The following is a 16,363-nucleotide window of genomic DNA, read 5'->3' on the forward strand; positions in this document are numbered from 1 at the left end:
AATCAGAATTACCATATGATCCAACAATTCCACTCCTAGGTATATACTCAAAATGACTCAACTCAGGCTCTTGAAGACCCTTGAACAGGGCCACGTTCATAGCAGCATTATTCACAATAGCCAAAAGGTGGGAGCAAATTAAGTGTCCAACGACAGATGCATGGATTACGAAAATACATAAAGAAAATGGAGTATTTTTCAGTCTTTCACAGGAGGGGAATTCTGACACATATTGCAACAGGGATGAGCTTGGGAGACATTTTGCTAAGTGAAATAAGGCAGTTACAAAAGGACAAATATTGGGTGATTTCATTTATATGAGGTACCTGCAGTATCTAGTGTAGAAGAGTGCTTGCCAGGAGTTGAGGGGAGGGAGGAATGGGGACTTTACTACTCAGTGGGTACAGAGTTTGGTTTTACAAGGTGATAAGTGCTCTGGAGGAGGACAGTGCTGACGATGGCACAACAATGTGCCTGTGCTTGATGCCATTCTATGCTTAAAAATGGTTAAGCTGGTAAGTTTTATGTTGTGTGTATGTTACCACAAAATTTGTAAAGCCAAATGAATTAATTTGTGTATATATAACAAGGCTCCAAAACCCATTTGGCTTATTTATTGATAATTTATCCACCTCTTATTTAAAAAAATGTAGTTGAGACATTTTAAAGAAAACAGGACAATTCAAAATTAAAGATCAGCTGAGTAAAAGACATATTATACTTAAATATCAAATTCTAACTAAGAGCTGCCCTGACTGGTGTGGTTCAGTTGGTTGGACACCATCCCACAACCCGAAGGGTTGCCAGTTCGATTCCTGGTCGGGGTGTGTCAGTCATGGAGCTATAGCCAATGTTTCTCTTCTCTCCTTTCTCCACTCTCTCTAAAAATAAATATTTATGTATTCTTAAGTAAATATTATATTATAAATATGTATTTAATATTTTATTATATATATATTAAAGAGAGAGTGGGGAAAGGAGGCAGAAAGGAGGTAGGGAAACATCAATGTGAGAGAGAAACATTGATCAGTTGCCTCTAGTACGAGCTCCACCAGGGACTGAACCCGAAATCCAGGCATAGGCCCTGTCTGGGAATCAAACTGGTGACCTTTCACTTTGCAAGATGATAAATAAATAAATAAATTTAAAATAAAATAAAAATTCTAGCTGAGAGCTTCCTGGGTGTGATACAGTTCTGTCTCATCAAGCAGACCAGGAAAAAACTTTTTCCTATTACTAAAATCTAAAAGCAACATATCACACAATCCCTTAGGGAAAATAGTGCTTTTATTAGTGATTTTATAAAAGATGAAAGTAGCTACTACTGTTTGCTATGTACCAGATAAGAAGAAATTGCTTTACATGCATTATTGCACTTAACCTCATGATTAAACTATTCCCCTTCGAGAGACAAAGGAAACAAGATTTGGAGATACTAAGTAACTTCCTATGATGAACACTGCTAGTTGTCTTCCCAGTACCAATGTCTATCCACTGGCCTCTGCCTTGCCAAAAGAACCGGGATTTTGTCTGCTCCTTCCTGAAGCCCAGGAGCTAAATCTGTCTTTAAATCAGTCTTGGTCATTGCAGTCCTCCCAGAGTTTGGTCTAGGCCTGAGACTGGTGGAAACTGACCCAGTGAATTGTAAAGGGGGTCCTCTGGGTGGCTTCTTTGCCATTAAAAAGGGCACCTCTCTCTTTCAGGTGATGAAAATGTTCTGAAATTACATTGTGGTGATGGTTGCACTTTTCTGTGAATATACTATACACCGTTTAATGGTACACTTTCAAAAGGTGAATTTTCTCATATGATGTATATCAATAAGCTGTTATTGATACTAAAAACAAAACTAAAGGGATGTATGATTAGCAAGCCTTTGAGCAATGATTCTTAAATCTGATTGGACATCAGAATTCCCAATAGTGCTTATTAAAGTAGATGGCAAAGCATTATTGCAAGCGATTCTGATTCAGTTGGCCCACAAAGGTCTTGGCATCTGTGTTTAACAAGCTCCATAGGTTATTCTGATGCCCAGCCAACTGTGAGAACCACTAGCTTGCCTCAATAAATATCCATTGTTTCAGCTGCTTTTGGCAGAAGCTAAATTGCAATTAATTTTACAGTGTGTTCTGGCTCAGGAACCTAGAAAATCAATACTGTATGTGTGGAAAACTGAACTTGCGTTCTATTACAGAAATTCAAGTCTAATGAAAAGCCACTCCACATTCCAATGAACGAACCAGATTTTTTTAAAATGTAAGCTTTAGGCCACTTGAATGCCTGCTTGGACAAGTATACACCAACGTGTAAGTACTATTCTCTCAAACTTGTTTCAGTAATTTATATATGCCTTTTATTTCACCAATTTTAAGATGCATATATTTCCATATATTTTCATCTCTAAATTGGTGTATGCCCTATAATCATGTCCTAGTATCTTACAGTTATAACTGGCGGCATTTGTGACTTCCAATTGCAAGCGTCTTAGATGCAATGAAATAGTGTGTATTTATGCTGTATTGCAATAGAAAATATATTTCTTACTGTGAATCCTAGTAAAAAATGTTTGAAAAAGGTAAATCTGATTGAATAGAACTATTGCCTGATGGGAAAACTCCAATACATGAGGATTATTTTACATCAGTGTATTCCTCAAAATAAGAATTTTTTTAAAGCATTTAAAAACAAATCCTATTTATATCTTCCTAGGCTGCAGTTCGGTTAAGTGATATGATTAAAGTGTAATTGCAAGTTACTGTTGAGCATGGGTGCTCCACTGGATTAAAAGTTTCTTCGTCCCTTCTAAGTAATTTAGAAATTTGTTTCTCCTGGTTTAGCCGTCAGTTCCCATTCCCACCCTTTGTAGACTATTTCATGCTAAATAGTCTACAAACTATTTATGGAATTGTTGTGCTTAATGAGCCATTATAATACTCAATCTAATGTAAGTGTTATCCCAGAGCTTAGAGACTATATGGGGAATGTAGAGGGTGAATTTCCCTTTGAACAGCATCCTCTGCCAATTTAAAATACTCTTTGTATACTTGGAGACAATAGTACATCTGTAGTGTTGGGTGGGGCAAAAAACTGTTTTTTCAATCCAATGCCTTGTAATGAATTCATTTTTAGTCTTTACTTATATTGGTTGGTCTTTGGATTCTCTTTGACACCCTTTTAAAATATGGACATTCCAAATTTAAAACAACATGTTAAGAAACATAAAAACACACTGCCTAAATTTAAAAGGAAACATTGCTAGACTATACTATATTTAATACAAGACCAGACTGTTTTTGTGTGTGTGTGTGTGTGTGTGTGTGTGCATGCACATTTCAAGCAATGAAAGGAAATATTGAATTTTCTGTATTTTCTATTTTACAAAGAACAACCTCAATGCGGGGCCATTTAACAGACTTCAGAGACAGGTATCACAGCTTTGAAGAACAACACTAATGAGAAGCTACATACTATGAGAAAATGAACTCCAAAACATGTATTCCATAACTTCAATATTAAGACTTGCTATGAGAAAATGTTCTCTGTATCCAACCATAACTGAATAAAAACCCCTTTATTTCTAAGGAGATATTTAACTAAATTTTTGGCTCTCTGCAGAATCCTGTAGGAGGCACAACAGAAATCCAAAGGGTCAATCAAGAAGGCACGGCAATAGCACCCCGGCCAGGTGGCTTGGTTGGGACGTTGTCCCATACACCAAAAGGTTGAGGGTTTAATCCCCAGTTAGGACACATACCTAGGTTGTAGGTATCAACCTAGGTTGATCCTTGGACAGGGCACAGACACGAAGCATCTGACTGATGTTTCTCTCTCTCTCCTTCAAGTCAATAAAAATATCCTTGGTTGAGGATTAAAAAAAGAAGGGCAAGGAAGAGGAGAGGAGGGAGAGAAGAAGAAAGTATGACAACAACTAAAGTGAGGGACTGCAGGTCAAGGCTGTCCCAGGCCCTTCCTTTTTGGCAATGATATAGCTGCACACCTTCCACCTCAATGGCTAGGACCCAGGCCTCAGCAAATGTTGCAGATTCTCTCACCAGAAGGCTGAGAACCACTTCCTTAAGCTCCAGACAGCACTGGAACTTGACTTGCTTATGTGGCAACACTACAGTTTATTACAACACCAACTAGAATACTCCCTCAATCACATGATTTTACTGAAAATTTAACCAAGTGGACTATTTAACATTTTTTCTTTTGATATTAGCCCTCTGTCCTTTGACCTCTGGAAACCACACTTGCAGAATCATACTGTCTTCTGTCAGCTTTTGCTGCTAGTTACACTCATTAAAATAAACAAAACCACCTACTTTTGCCCTGGCTGGTGTGGGTCAGTGGATTGAGCACTGGCCTGTGAACCAAAGGGTCACTGGTTCAATTCCCAGTCCAGGGCACATGCCTGAGATGTGGGCCAGGTCACCAGTAGGGGGAGCATGATAGGCAACCACACATTGGTATTTCTCTCCCTCTCTTTCTCCCTCCATTCCCCTCTAAAAATAAATAAAATCTTTAAAACAAAACTACAGTAGGAACTCAAAGTGACTAAGAGGTATTGATTGATGTTAATTAAATCAGTGGTTCTGTTAGAAAAGAGAATGCAATTGTTCATTTATCCTAGAGAATAGCCTAGACATAATAAGTGTAAGCTACTAGCAGTCAGATTTAAATAAATATCAAGAAAAAATTTCTCTATACCTCAGTCTGTAATATGGGTACCATACTTGCCCCTCTGTAAAGATTGTGAGGATTTAATGAGTTAATCAAGCAAAGATTTCAATGAACATATTCAAAGTTGATTTGAGTGGGTTAGATTAAAAGGCTTTTAGATTTTCTTAGATTTTTCTGATCCTATTGTCATATAGTTATGAGGCCAAGTTAAGCCTCATATATTGAGATGTCTAAGAAGTAATGCAGTGTTTTCATATTATCCGATTCAATAACTCCTACTTATCCTCCAGGTTTCAGCTATTCCTGACATATACCTTCTCTAGCCAATTCAAATTATTTCTCTTTTACTCCTCCCTCTCGTAGCATCCTTCTTTTCCTTCATAACATTGTCATAGCTTTTCCTCGTCCTGCAGAATCTCAGTGTAGCACTCATTTAGTCAAATTAGTTTTCTTTGTCAAAAAATTAATCATAGCAAAATTAAATTTAAAACCTCTCTTAAAAACTAATCTATTACTAATGACTCAGCCACTTTGAAAAGCAGTTTGGCAGTTTCTTATAAAGGTAAGGCATATACTTGCCATATGACCGAGCAATCCCATACCCAGGTGTTTAACATAAGTTAAATGAAAACCTATATTCAAACACAAATCTATATATGAACATTTATTTGTAATCATCCAAATCTGGAAGTGACCAAATATCCCTTGGCTGGGAAAGAATAAACAATCTTACATCGTTTTCAAAAGAACAGATTATTGATATACTCAAAATAGACATATAAAAAGAATCATGCTAAGTGAAAGAAACCAGACTTAAAAGGCTATATACACTATTTGAATTCAGGTATATAACATTGGTGCAAGGACAAAACTACATGGACTGAAAGTAGATCAGTGGTTAGCAAGGATTACGGGAGAGGATCAGTGTTGACTACAGAGACAGACACAGGGAGTTTCAGGAACCTGGAGTGCCGTGAACTGTGTAGACATGTTAAAACTTGCATAACTGTGTATTTTAAAAGGGTGACTTTTAGTGTACATAAGTACCTTAATAAGAAAGTGGGAAAAACTTTTAAATATTTGCTTATTTGGTAGGTTTTCTAATATTCTTTTTCTTAAGGTATAATTATTGTTTCATCAATTCAGCATTCTCTTTGTTGTCATGTCTGTCCGTCCCATGGATATCAAACTGAGCTCTCAACACTTACAGACCCAGGGGCCTACTAAAAGCAGTCCAAGGTAGATGGCAATGTTCCTTCTACTTATTTCACTGATTTCTGCTGGTAACTGCTAGAGTACAACATAAACCTCTATTTCGAAAATAAAAATAACTTCTCTGTGGACCCTCTTGGAGATTTGTTGGATTGAGTCAACCTTTCAAGAGCCATGTAGCAGCTTCCTAACAAAGTTAATACATTTTTCTCTTCTACTGACTGAGCAAGTAATGTATTTGCAATAGTTATGCTTCAATTCTAGTTTAACTAACCAGGGAAGTTCCCAGAGACCTACAAATAATGGAGATTAGTGACTTTGATGCTACCTGGGAGAGAGAAAACCTATGGGTTTGTAAGTGAAAAAGGCAGTCATGAAAAGTAAAACCAGATCAGAGAAGAAAACCGTAGGTAGGTAAACAGAAAAAAAGGGAAAATGTCTTACTTCTTCCTCCTCTCTCATCTAAAGCAGCATGCTCTCCTTCCATATTGTTTGCTCCCTTCAGGATATGGGTCATAGCTCCAGAATGCAACTTTCTCAACTGATCGCATTTATCTGCAGCATTTCATTATGACAAATAAACTAGCATTTAATTAGCAATTTAAAACATGTGAGGCCATCTTGATAAACATAAAATTCTCACTTTTTCTAGTTTCCTATTTCAGGAATTGTGAATGCTATGGTCAGGAAAAGCTTCATTTGGTATGAGCTGGGTGCTCAAATCAGCAGAAAAGGTATATAATTTTTAGTGAAAATAAAATCCATAGTCCTGGTAATATTCTTAAAGATTTTTATACCCTATACTTAAATTACTGAAAAATTAAGAGCTCTGCACCACTGATTTGTACAGTTAATAGCCTTTATTGGGCAGAACCAGAACTCAAAAAAACAAATGAATTTACGTTGAGAAAACTGCTTCTGCAGTGCCCACCCTGCTACACCAGACCTTAGTCAACCTCCTATTTAGCAATGTAACCATTGACCCTTTCCTGCAAAATTATGGTCAATTTACATTTTGCCTAAAGGAAACTTTTAAATACCAAATATTCAAGATACTAAGGCCATTTTAGGTGTTTCTTAATGCTATGGGAGAGCTGTTAGCTGTAGATAATCTGATCAGAGCCAGGGATATTTAAGTCAGAACCTCTAAATGAAGTTTTTTGGAATCACCACAGGAGACAGAAATGCTAAGTCACTACAACCCCAAGGTAATGTTGGCAAAGTAATAACCGTATGCATTCCTCATTTGTAAAAGCAACAAGACTGGGTTAAATGTTAGTAGTTCAGTATAAATTGTCAATACTAGTCTGGGTTCTTGATCAATAGCTGAGTTCTTGATGTACCTGAGATATGGGAAGTGAATCATCGATAGGATTAACTACAGAAAAGGTGAGGGTATAATTGTGTTCTGAAATGACCAAAGCTTCGCTATTTTGCACTGCCTATTCTGAGCACAGAGTAATAGTTTTTAAAAAATCAGACATGCCCTACAGATAATCTGTGCTTAACTCCTCACTCAACCAGGTTGCCTTTCCAATTTTTTTTCATATTCTAAAGCCACACCAGTATTCCTGGGAACAAATCTCAGTAAGATTCTGAGACCTTTACAGCTATTACAGCATGTGGGCAATTTAAAAAGTACACTGGTTTTCAGCCCAGCTGGTGTAGCTCAGTGGATTGAGCCCAGGCTGCAAACCAAAGGGTTGCCAGTTTGATTCCCAATCAGGTCCCCAGTGGGGTCCATGTGACAGGCAACCAGGTATTTCTCTCCCTCCCCCTAAATAAAATCTTTAAAAGTGGTTTTAATGCACCAGTTTGTTCTGGTTTTATAAAGCCACTCCAGTAGTTCAGTAGTTCATTTTTAATCAATTAAAACACAAAGAAATGCACTTAGGTTTAAGAACTCAGTAACGCATAACAATCCATGAAATATAAAACAATTTGTAGTGACTGACCACCAGTAGGTGGTGCAATTATCTTAACCTACATGTAAGAAGAGTTGTGAAGAGGCATGTATCTCTAGGTAAACTCACTTCCTGGACTCTCCTTGCCATCCTTCCTATTCTCTGCAAGTTAGACATTGATGCGGGAGGTTGGACAGCAGACCCTACACTAGTCAAGCTTACAGGTGTGTTAAATTTGCTTTTCTATCAGTCACCAGCTTTTTAAAACTCATCACTCATCACTATACATATGCAACATAGTTGTAAAAACCTAAGGGGTAGAGTTGCCTCATGTAACAAAAACCTTTTAATACTCTTTACACCTCCCCTCAGCATTTCAGCTAGTAATGTTTCTGAAGACATTTCAAATTGTAATCAACTTGAAAACAGGATCCATCCTCACATAACCTTAACCACATAACATAGATGTGATTTTGCCACTTTCAACTGGGTATATATCGTGCTCTGGAACTATCAAAATCAGACTTTTACTGACAGCTGTCACACCCAAGTAAAAATTCTAGTAACAAATGACACCTATCTTCCCCTGTAACCAATCATCACATGCAAGTTACCAAATTTTATCAGTTTTAAGTGTTCACTTTTGGTGTCCAACAAATTTTAGCAACTTTGTTAATTTTCAATGGTGTAATGTTCAAGCAGCACCAAGCAAAATTTCAAAACTAGGTCCTTCCCCCTCATTTACACTAATTTGCCACTCCACCTCTTTAAACTCTGGGCTTAGCCTCCATGTGGCAATGTTTCTTTATCCTACTGAAAGTGGACCTTTAAGTATTTAAAGTGACAAAACACACTCAACTTCCAGTATCTTTTATTTTTTCCTAGAATCTAGATACAATTAACTGTAGCAAGACAGTGCTCAATACTATTTAAGCCTCATTTTAAGTTCTTTAAACTAGCTCATCATTTGTAAACGTGAATTCACATTTCAGTAAAAATGGAAACTCGATTTGACATTAACAAAATTTACTTGATGTTAACTACAAAACTTTTATATGAAACACACGTGGACTTAATATACCAGAATTTGGCCTTTATAAACTAGCTTACACATAAAGTTACTTTATCGGTCCTAACCTATTTAGTGTTGCACCAGAGCCCCTCCCACAGCTTTTACTACGTAAACAGATTCCTCCCCTCAGGACAAGGTGAAAAAGTTCCCACCCAGGAAAGAAAAATCCTAACAGATTTATCCAATTCAGAATCATCAGCAAATATAACACCAGAAATAGGTTATGGGGTACTTTTAACCTAAATAACAAAGAAAATTACAGTGTTGACCGAAAAAACACACAGGTTTCTCATTAAACTTTGTTTTAATGGGTCTCAAAATTCTGTGACAGATTTTGGTCAAGGTGTTTCCATTAAAAAGTACTGATTTTTAAAAACTAATAACTTAAAAACTGCCACACACACAAAAAAACCGAATGGTCCACAAAACATTCTCCTTTCCTTCTGAAGGTTTTACGATGCATTGTAATCATTAACCAGTCCTTTACTATTAAACTTAAGTGGCCAATTGAGACAAACAGTTCTGAGACCGTTCTTCCACCACTGATTAAGACTGGGGTGGCAGGTGTTGGGGGTAATATTCATTTAGCCTTCTGAGCTTTCTGGGCAGACTTGGTGACTTTGCCAGCTCCAGCTGCCTTCTTGTCCACTGCTTTGATGACACCAACAGCAACTGTCTGCCTCATGTCACGAACAGCAAAGCGGCCTATTAAAACAAATTGTGCATCATTAGAAACATTTGGTGCAGACACAAAAATTTCACTTAAAACTTCTGAATATAGCATCCTTACCCAGAGGAGGATAGTCAGAGAAGCTCTCAACACACATGGGCTTGCCAGGAACCATGTCAACAATGGCAGCATCACCAGATTTCAAAAACTTTGGGCCATCTTCCAGCTTTTTCCCAGAGCGACGATCAATCTTTTCCTTCAGCTCAGCAAATTTGCAAGCAATATGAGCTGTGTGACAATCCAGAACAGGTGCATATCCAGCACTGATTTGGCCTGGATGGTTGAGGATAATCACCTTGGGGAAAAAGGTGTTTAGTGAGTCTCAAAACACAGTTCAAGATCTGTGAGGAAGTTAAAAACAGGGCATTTCTTAAGTGTTACCTGAGCTGTGAAGCCAGCAGCTTCCATTGGTGGGTCATTTTTGCTGTCACCAGCCACATTGCCACGACGAACATCTTTGACAGACACGTTCTTGACATTGAAGCCCACATTGTCCCCAGGAAGAGCTTCACTCAAAGCTTCATGGTGCATTTCAACAGACTTTACTTCAGTTGTAACATTGACTGGAGCAAAGGTGACCACCATGCCAGGTTTGAGAACACCAGTTTCCACTCGGCCCACAGGGACAGTACCAATGCCTAAAAAATGTTTAGGCCGTAGTGATAAATACCTCTGAAGGAATTGCAGCCACCCATAAAAAAGTTACATTCTGATAACAATGTTCAACTTACCACCAATTTTGTAGACATCCTGGAGAGGCAGACGCAGGGGCTTATCAGTTGGACGAGTTGGTGGCAGGATGCAATCCAGAGCTTCAAGCAGTGTGGTTCCACTGGCACTGCCATCTTTCCGGGTGACTTTCCATCCCTTGAACCAAGGCATCTAAAACACAAGATTGTCAATCACTGTTACTTTCAGTTCTGCACCACCACCAGGGCTTTTTCCGAAAAATTAAGTCACTTACATTAGCACTTGGTTCCAGCATGTTGTCGCCATTCCAACCAGAAATTGGCACAAATGCTACTGTGTCAGGATTGTAGCCAATCTTCTTAATGTAGGTGCTGACTTCTTTAACAATTTCCTCGTATCTCTTCTGGCTGTAGGGTGGCTCAGTGGAATCCATTTTGTTAACTCCAACAATCAGCTGTTTCACACCCAGCGTGTACGCCAGAAGGGCATGCTCACGGGTCTGCCCATTCTTGGAGATACCTGCTTCAAACTCACCAACACCAGCAGCAACGATCAGGACAGCACAGTCAGCCTTTAAAAAAAAACAAAAAAACAAAAAACCATATCCTACTAAATGAATGCTCTTCAAAACAGTAAGACCAATGTATAAGAATGTCTCAAGATTAATCCCTACGAACCTGAGATGTCCCTGTAATCATGTTCTTGATAAAGTCTCTGTGTCCTGGGGCATCAATGATAGTCACGTAATATTTGCTGGTTTCAAATTTCCACAGGGAGATATCAATGGTGATACCACGCTCACGTTCAGCTTTCAGTTTATCCAAGACCCAGGCATACTTGAAGGAGCCCTTCCCCATCTGTTAGGATTAGAATGGTTACTTAGTAACTAAGACTCACTCCCCACTCCAACTTGAAATTCCTTACCCCCACTACTTAGCAGAAATGCTTGATTCCAATGCTAAACCTAGTGGCTTTACTTTAAATTCTCAGAACAGTTACAGAGCAAAAGGATTCAATGCAAACATCAACTTGTAAGTTAACCAGTGTGACATGCAGGTACACTGGAGACTTTTGGGAAATGAGCACTTAAAGTGAGTCTGTCAGGAAATACATCATCTTCGCTACTGTACCTACCTCAGCAGCCTCCTTCTCAAATTTTTCAATGGTTCTTTTGTCGATCCCACCACATTTGTAGATCAGATGGCCAGTAGTGGTAGACTTGCCGGAATCTACGTGTCCAATAACCACAATGTTGATGTGCGTCTTTTCCTTTCCCATTTTGGCTTTGATTTAGTGGTGGTTTTCTCGACACCTAAATTGGGAAAAAACTAACTTTAAAACCAAGGCCCCACAGACTCGTGAACCAGTCTCGATGCAAATCAAAGGGCAAATTCCAAGGAGAATTATATCCAATGCCAAACTGGCCCAACTCTCGTCTCCACCCACCAAGTGTGGGGAAACTCCATCGCCTAAGTCCCCTCCCCCAACCCAAAAAGCTCCGCTCCCCAGGCCATGATTAGACATCCCTGCGCCAGGACGGCGCCCGGCACACAGCGGGGTCACAGGAAACAGTAGCACGGGGGGAAAAGCCCCTTTCCTTTGTGCGAGTGACTCACCCGCCCGCCCCGGGCCGCCGCGTCCTCCATTTTGAGTTCCCTGCACAGGGCCGGCGAGCGGCCATCTTTCCGCGCATGCAACTGGTGCCGAGCAGGCGGGCTGGCCTCGCTGCCGGGGTGGGGCGACAGGCCCAGGGCGGCGCGCGCTGAGCCCCGCAGCCGCCCGGCCACTCCCGGGACTCTCCCGATCCGACTCGGGCGCCCCACACCTCGCCGGACATGTGCGTCCGGCCGAGGACCCCGCCGCCGCCCTCCTCTCCTCGCGGTGGCCCACTCGCCGACAACCCGACGAACGCTTAACTGCCCATGCTGCGGTGATCCCGACCAACCTCGGCTAAACTATACCGGCGGAAAAAATAAAACCGTAGGTGCTTTTTAAGTAAACTCAGATGGGCCGAGACTTCAGGGCAGACGAAGAGATGCGGGGGAAATCGCACGCGGCGGCGGGCACGGCGCGCAAGCCAGGCCTCAATCCAAGCACGAGGCTCAGAGGGCGCCTGAAAAAAGCGCAAGGCCTCGAACTCTCCCACTCCCTTACAACCCGAAATTCGGGGTCGAGAACAGCGCAAAGTGGCTCAGTGGCCCGGCGGGAGGGGAAGGCACGCGAGGGCCACCGGCCGCAATAGGAGGCCAGGCCGCGGAAGCCACGCCCGGCACTCACCTGTATTCTGGCGGCAAACCCGTTGCGAAAAAGAACGTTCAGGACGACTACGGCACTTATATACGGCTCTCCCCCACCCTCGGGGAAGTGGGCGGAGCCAGCACACGACACGACTTTCCCAGCTTACCCCGCGCCACCTCCACTGGGCACCCGTTCAATCTCCGTCCCCTCCCCCCACTGTTCGGGGACTGTGGGTGATGTGCAGTAAGCCCACTGAACAGCACACGTCGCCTCGCGCATGCTCCTCTCGACCCCGATGACGAGAGCAAGGGGTAGGGGGCGGGACGAACGATCCCTGAATTCTAGGTTACTGAGAGTTTACCGACGGTCCCTGGGATTCCCCAGGGCACAGGCGAGTTTTCCTTTTGTATGAATTACTTTCAGCAGCAGCTGGGGGGTGGGGTGACGAGGAGACCGTGGGGTTGGGATACCCAGAATCTTTCCTCTACCGTTTCTAGCTTAACTGCAAATTGACCTCGTGATTGGGGTATCCCATCATCCCGCAATACACCTTCCGTCTTCACCTTTGTCCTCTCGAAGGTCCTGGACAAACCTCTAGAACTGCTTCCCCTGCTAGGCGCGCCGGCACCGGGGGCGGGCTCCTCCCCACCCCTTAGCCCTCGGCGCCCCGCCCGGCGGGAAAGGAGTGCAAGACCCTGGGAGCGGGAACCGCAGACGTAAGGGATCGGAGGTAGTCTCTCCGTGGCCGTGAGCTTCACGAATATGCTCCTGGAGTGGCCACTTGTCCGGTTCCAGTCCAAGCCATCTATCTGTTTTTAGCGAAGTCCGTTTCACGCCTTCACCCACGTCCAGTTTTTCAGTTTAGGATAGACTTCAGTCTTACAGTTTGCTTTACTTCTAGCTCTAGGGATTTTTATTTTTATTGTTTTTTTTTTCCATTGCCATTTAGCTTTTTTGCACCCCTTCCCCACAACTCTAGAACTCGAGTTTTATTACACTAAAGGGACCCTGAGTGTGTGTCGTCCTCGTGTACATTCTTTTCTGGTTGTACACTCATTTGATTGCAAACATGAAAAATCTAAAAAGAATTTTCAAATTCAGTCTTTCCACATGATCTCATGTCCAGACTGCATCAGCAAAGTTATCCACCCAGTGTGAAATCACTGCTTCTCAAAAGTCTTCTATACCATTTAAATAAATGGCTTCATTTTCTGTCGCCCTATTTTTTGTAACTGAGTATTAGCATAAATCTAGGGTGAAACTGGTGAGGCTTCTTGGTTGCCAATCTGGGCAGACTGAGAAATACTCCTCTGAAGAAAGAAGCAGCTTTTTTTTTTAATGAGCTAATTACCAGATCATTGCGTGTTCTTTCGTGTGTAGGGCATCTCTGAAACATCTCCAAGTCTCTTGACAAAGATTTGGGAACCTACTTATGTGTCCAGTGCTAAACAAAGCTCTATGGCATGTACAAAAGAAATATTTCTTTTGGGAGAGGAACCACAACCCAATTGGAAAACTAATATATAAAACAACTGGGAAGCATTTAAACGTGTGTTTACTTTATATTTCATGGTAGAATATAGTTCTAGTCCTAGGCTTCAGTTACTTGTCACAATCCAAATGTCTTCGCTTTCTTGTTTTACCACTTTGTAGATAGATGTAAACTTCTAAAAATTAGGGTCTTCTGTTTCTTCATTAGAAGTTTTCTAGCCTCCTCAGTTTAACTTTGAGAGTTTTCATAAAAGAAACTAGGCCACATAAAAGTTTCCCTGGAATACATCATCTTCTAGCAACAAAAGCCTTTTCTATGTTTGTTTTCTAGCTTTTCTCCTTTTGTAAATTCCTTTTTCTCGTTGCATTTTCCTAGTAACCTACTGGGCACCACTGAGTGGGTGCTCTTATTAATGTCGCGATAATGGCCCAGACTTACAGTGTGCTGGGGCGGGGAGGGGGCCAGGCATCTCGAACCATATGGTGAGTTAACGTTGGACACTGGCCACAAGCCTAAAGTCGGGGCAGAGCTCACACTTCTGCTCTCCGTCGGGGCCGGGGCGGGAACGCGGGCCGCGGAGAAGCCGGCAGTGCGCGGCGGTCCCCGGGCGGCCAGGCGGGCGCAGGGACGGCCTCGCCTCGCGCCCGCTCCGCGGGCCAAGCGGGCCGTGCTTCGCCAGCGCTCCGACACCTGTGGACGGAGCTGGACCTGCGGCAGGGAGCCCGGCTGCTCAGGCCCTCTGGCTCCGGTCCCCGGAGGACCGAGGTCGTCCGGGTCCGCCCCCGGGACCGCCCACAACTTGAGGTCACTTTCTTTGGAACTAAGAGGGCGGAAGGAAGCGCCTGGGAGGAGGCAGAAAACCCCACGTGGCTGAGGGTGGGGATCGGTTTTCGTCACGGTGCCTAGGCCTCTAAAAGAATGAAGCGAAAAAAATTTTTAAAGTTCTTTCCTAGACCCAGTGTTTTGAACACAATCTTAGCTCATTTCCCCCCACAATTTTACAGCAGATTCAGTATGTCTTTTACGAACTTAAATGTTAAAACAGTAACGTTGAGACTTGTAAATGTGCTTTTGGGTCATAATCTAAGCTCGTAATTTTGCTTAAGATTTTTCTTAAAGTTGCTCACGCTATTAATTTCAAACTGTTAAAAAGAAAACGTCTACACAACCCTTTAAAATAGATTTTAGTTATTAATTTACTTAGTAAAAGGCTGAAAAGTAATAGTTCTCTGAAATCTGGAATTGTGATTCAAAGCATCTTTCAGTTTTGGCTCATCACTCAATTGGGCCTAATTTAAAGGAGCGTTAGGTAATTGCATTTTGCTGTCGTTTGCCACGTTTCCATCTTGCCTGTGCCAATTAAAAAATATTTTTAAAAGGGTATTTTAGAATATGACTAAGTCAAGGAATATTTGGCTTGAGAATTCCAAGTAAAATGGAACTTCAGGGTGCCAGGCATTGTTCTAACATTTGCAGTGTTTAATGTAACCCCACCACTCTCATTTTGCAGTTGGCGAATCTGTAAGGCAACTGATAGTTATGCATAATAAGCAAATGCAGGCATACATTGTTTTATAAAGTTTCACCTTTTATTGCACAAAATGATGAATACAGTTTATCACCTTGCTTTTTTCACGTAATACTTCTTGGAGATCTTTTCTTGTGAGTACGTGAGGGCTCAAAAGAGCAACTTTGGAACCCAGGAATCTGACTAGAGAGCTAATCACTAACTTTTTCTAACAGTTCTAAATGATAGCATTTGAATCAGAAGGTCTGAGATTCAGTCTTTCCTCTGCTGCTTACAGAGCTGTGATAGTCCCTAGTTCTTGGTTTCTCAGTGCATCTATAATGGGGTTGATTGAACCTTAGACTTACCTCACAATTCTCATGTGCAATGACAGGAAACCATGTGGAGGCACTCAATTATCTAGTTAAAATCACGTTTCTATAAGCTTCATGGACAACACCTGCCCTCAATTGGTTTGCTCTGTGGTATTAACTTGATACAGGAAAAAATAAACTTATTGGTATCCTTTTATTTCTAAAGGTTTGAAATAGGTAATACATATACATAGTAAAACATTGTACAGAGGTTATAGCATGAAATGTTACTCTCCTTTTGGACTTGAGAGGAAGTCTGAAGAATATGCCAGGAAGTTTCAGGAATCTAAAGGAGTTACTATTACAGCTCTCATGATTTCAAAGCTAGTGCCTACCAGGAGAGGTGCCCTCTCATTTGTTATGAAGGAAAGGAAAACCTGCTCTCACTGTCTCACTATTTTTTTGTGAATCAGCATTTTATAGACAATGTTCATTTCAGTATTTCTATGTCTCCATAAGTG

At 41.4% G+C, this 16,363-nt stretch overlaps 1 protein-coding gene across 1 annotated transcript; it reads right to left on the reverse strand.

Annotated features, from left to right (window-relative positions):
* Positions 1–9,156: 9,156 nt before the first annotated feature.
* Positions 9,157–12,716, reverse strand: LOC123821612 (elongation factor 1-alpha 1). Its single transcript, XM_045843182.1, has 8 exons — positions 12,569–12,716; positions 11,426–11,603; positions 10,969–11,148; positions 10,566–10,862; positions 10,333–10,483; positions 9,983–10,239; positions 9,662–9,896; positions 9,157–9,576 (listed from the first exon to the last, which is right to left on the reverse strand). The coding sequence occupies exons 2-8, from the start codon at positions 11,567–11,569 to the stop codon at positions 9,452–9,454; spliced, it is 1,389 nt and encodes a 462-aa protein (XP_045699138.1). The 5' UTR covers positions 11,570–11,603; positions 12,569–12,716; the 3' UTR covers positions 9,157–9,451.
* Positions 12,717–16,363: the final 3,647 nt, after the last annotated feature.

This window comes from Phyllostomus hastatus, unplaced genomic scaffold (genome assembly GCF_019186645.2).
Source record: "Phyllostomus hastatus isolate PE091 unplaced genomic scaffold, TTU_PhHast_1.1 phas_contig_40, whole genome shotgun sequence".
NCBI lineage: Eukaryota > Metazoa > Chordata > Mammalia > Chiroptera > Phyllostomidae > Phyllostomus > Phyllostomus hastatus.

Bases quoted from the DNA above. Each gene is read 5' to 3' on its own strand.
- LOC123821612 (XM_045843182.1), bottom strand. From the start codon at position 11,569: ATGGGAAAGGAAAAGACGCACATCAACATTGTGGTTATTGGACACGTA. The intron at 10,240-10,332 runs GTAAGTTGAACA...AACATTTTTTAG, and splicing joins GGATGTCTACAAAATTGGTG to GCATTGGTACTGTCCCTGTG. The intron at 9,577-9,661 runs GTAAGGATGCTA...TTGTTTTAATAG, and splicing joins CTCTGACTATCCTCCTCTGG to GCCGCTTTGCTGTTCGTGAC.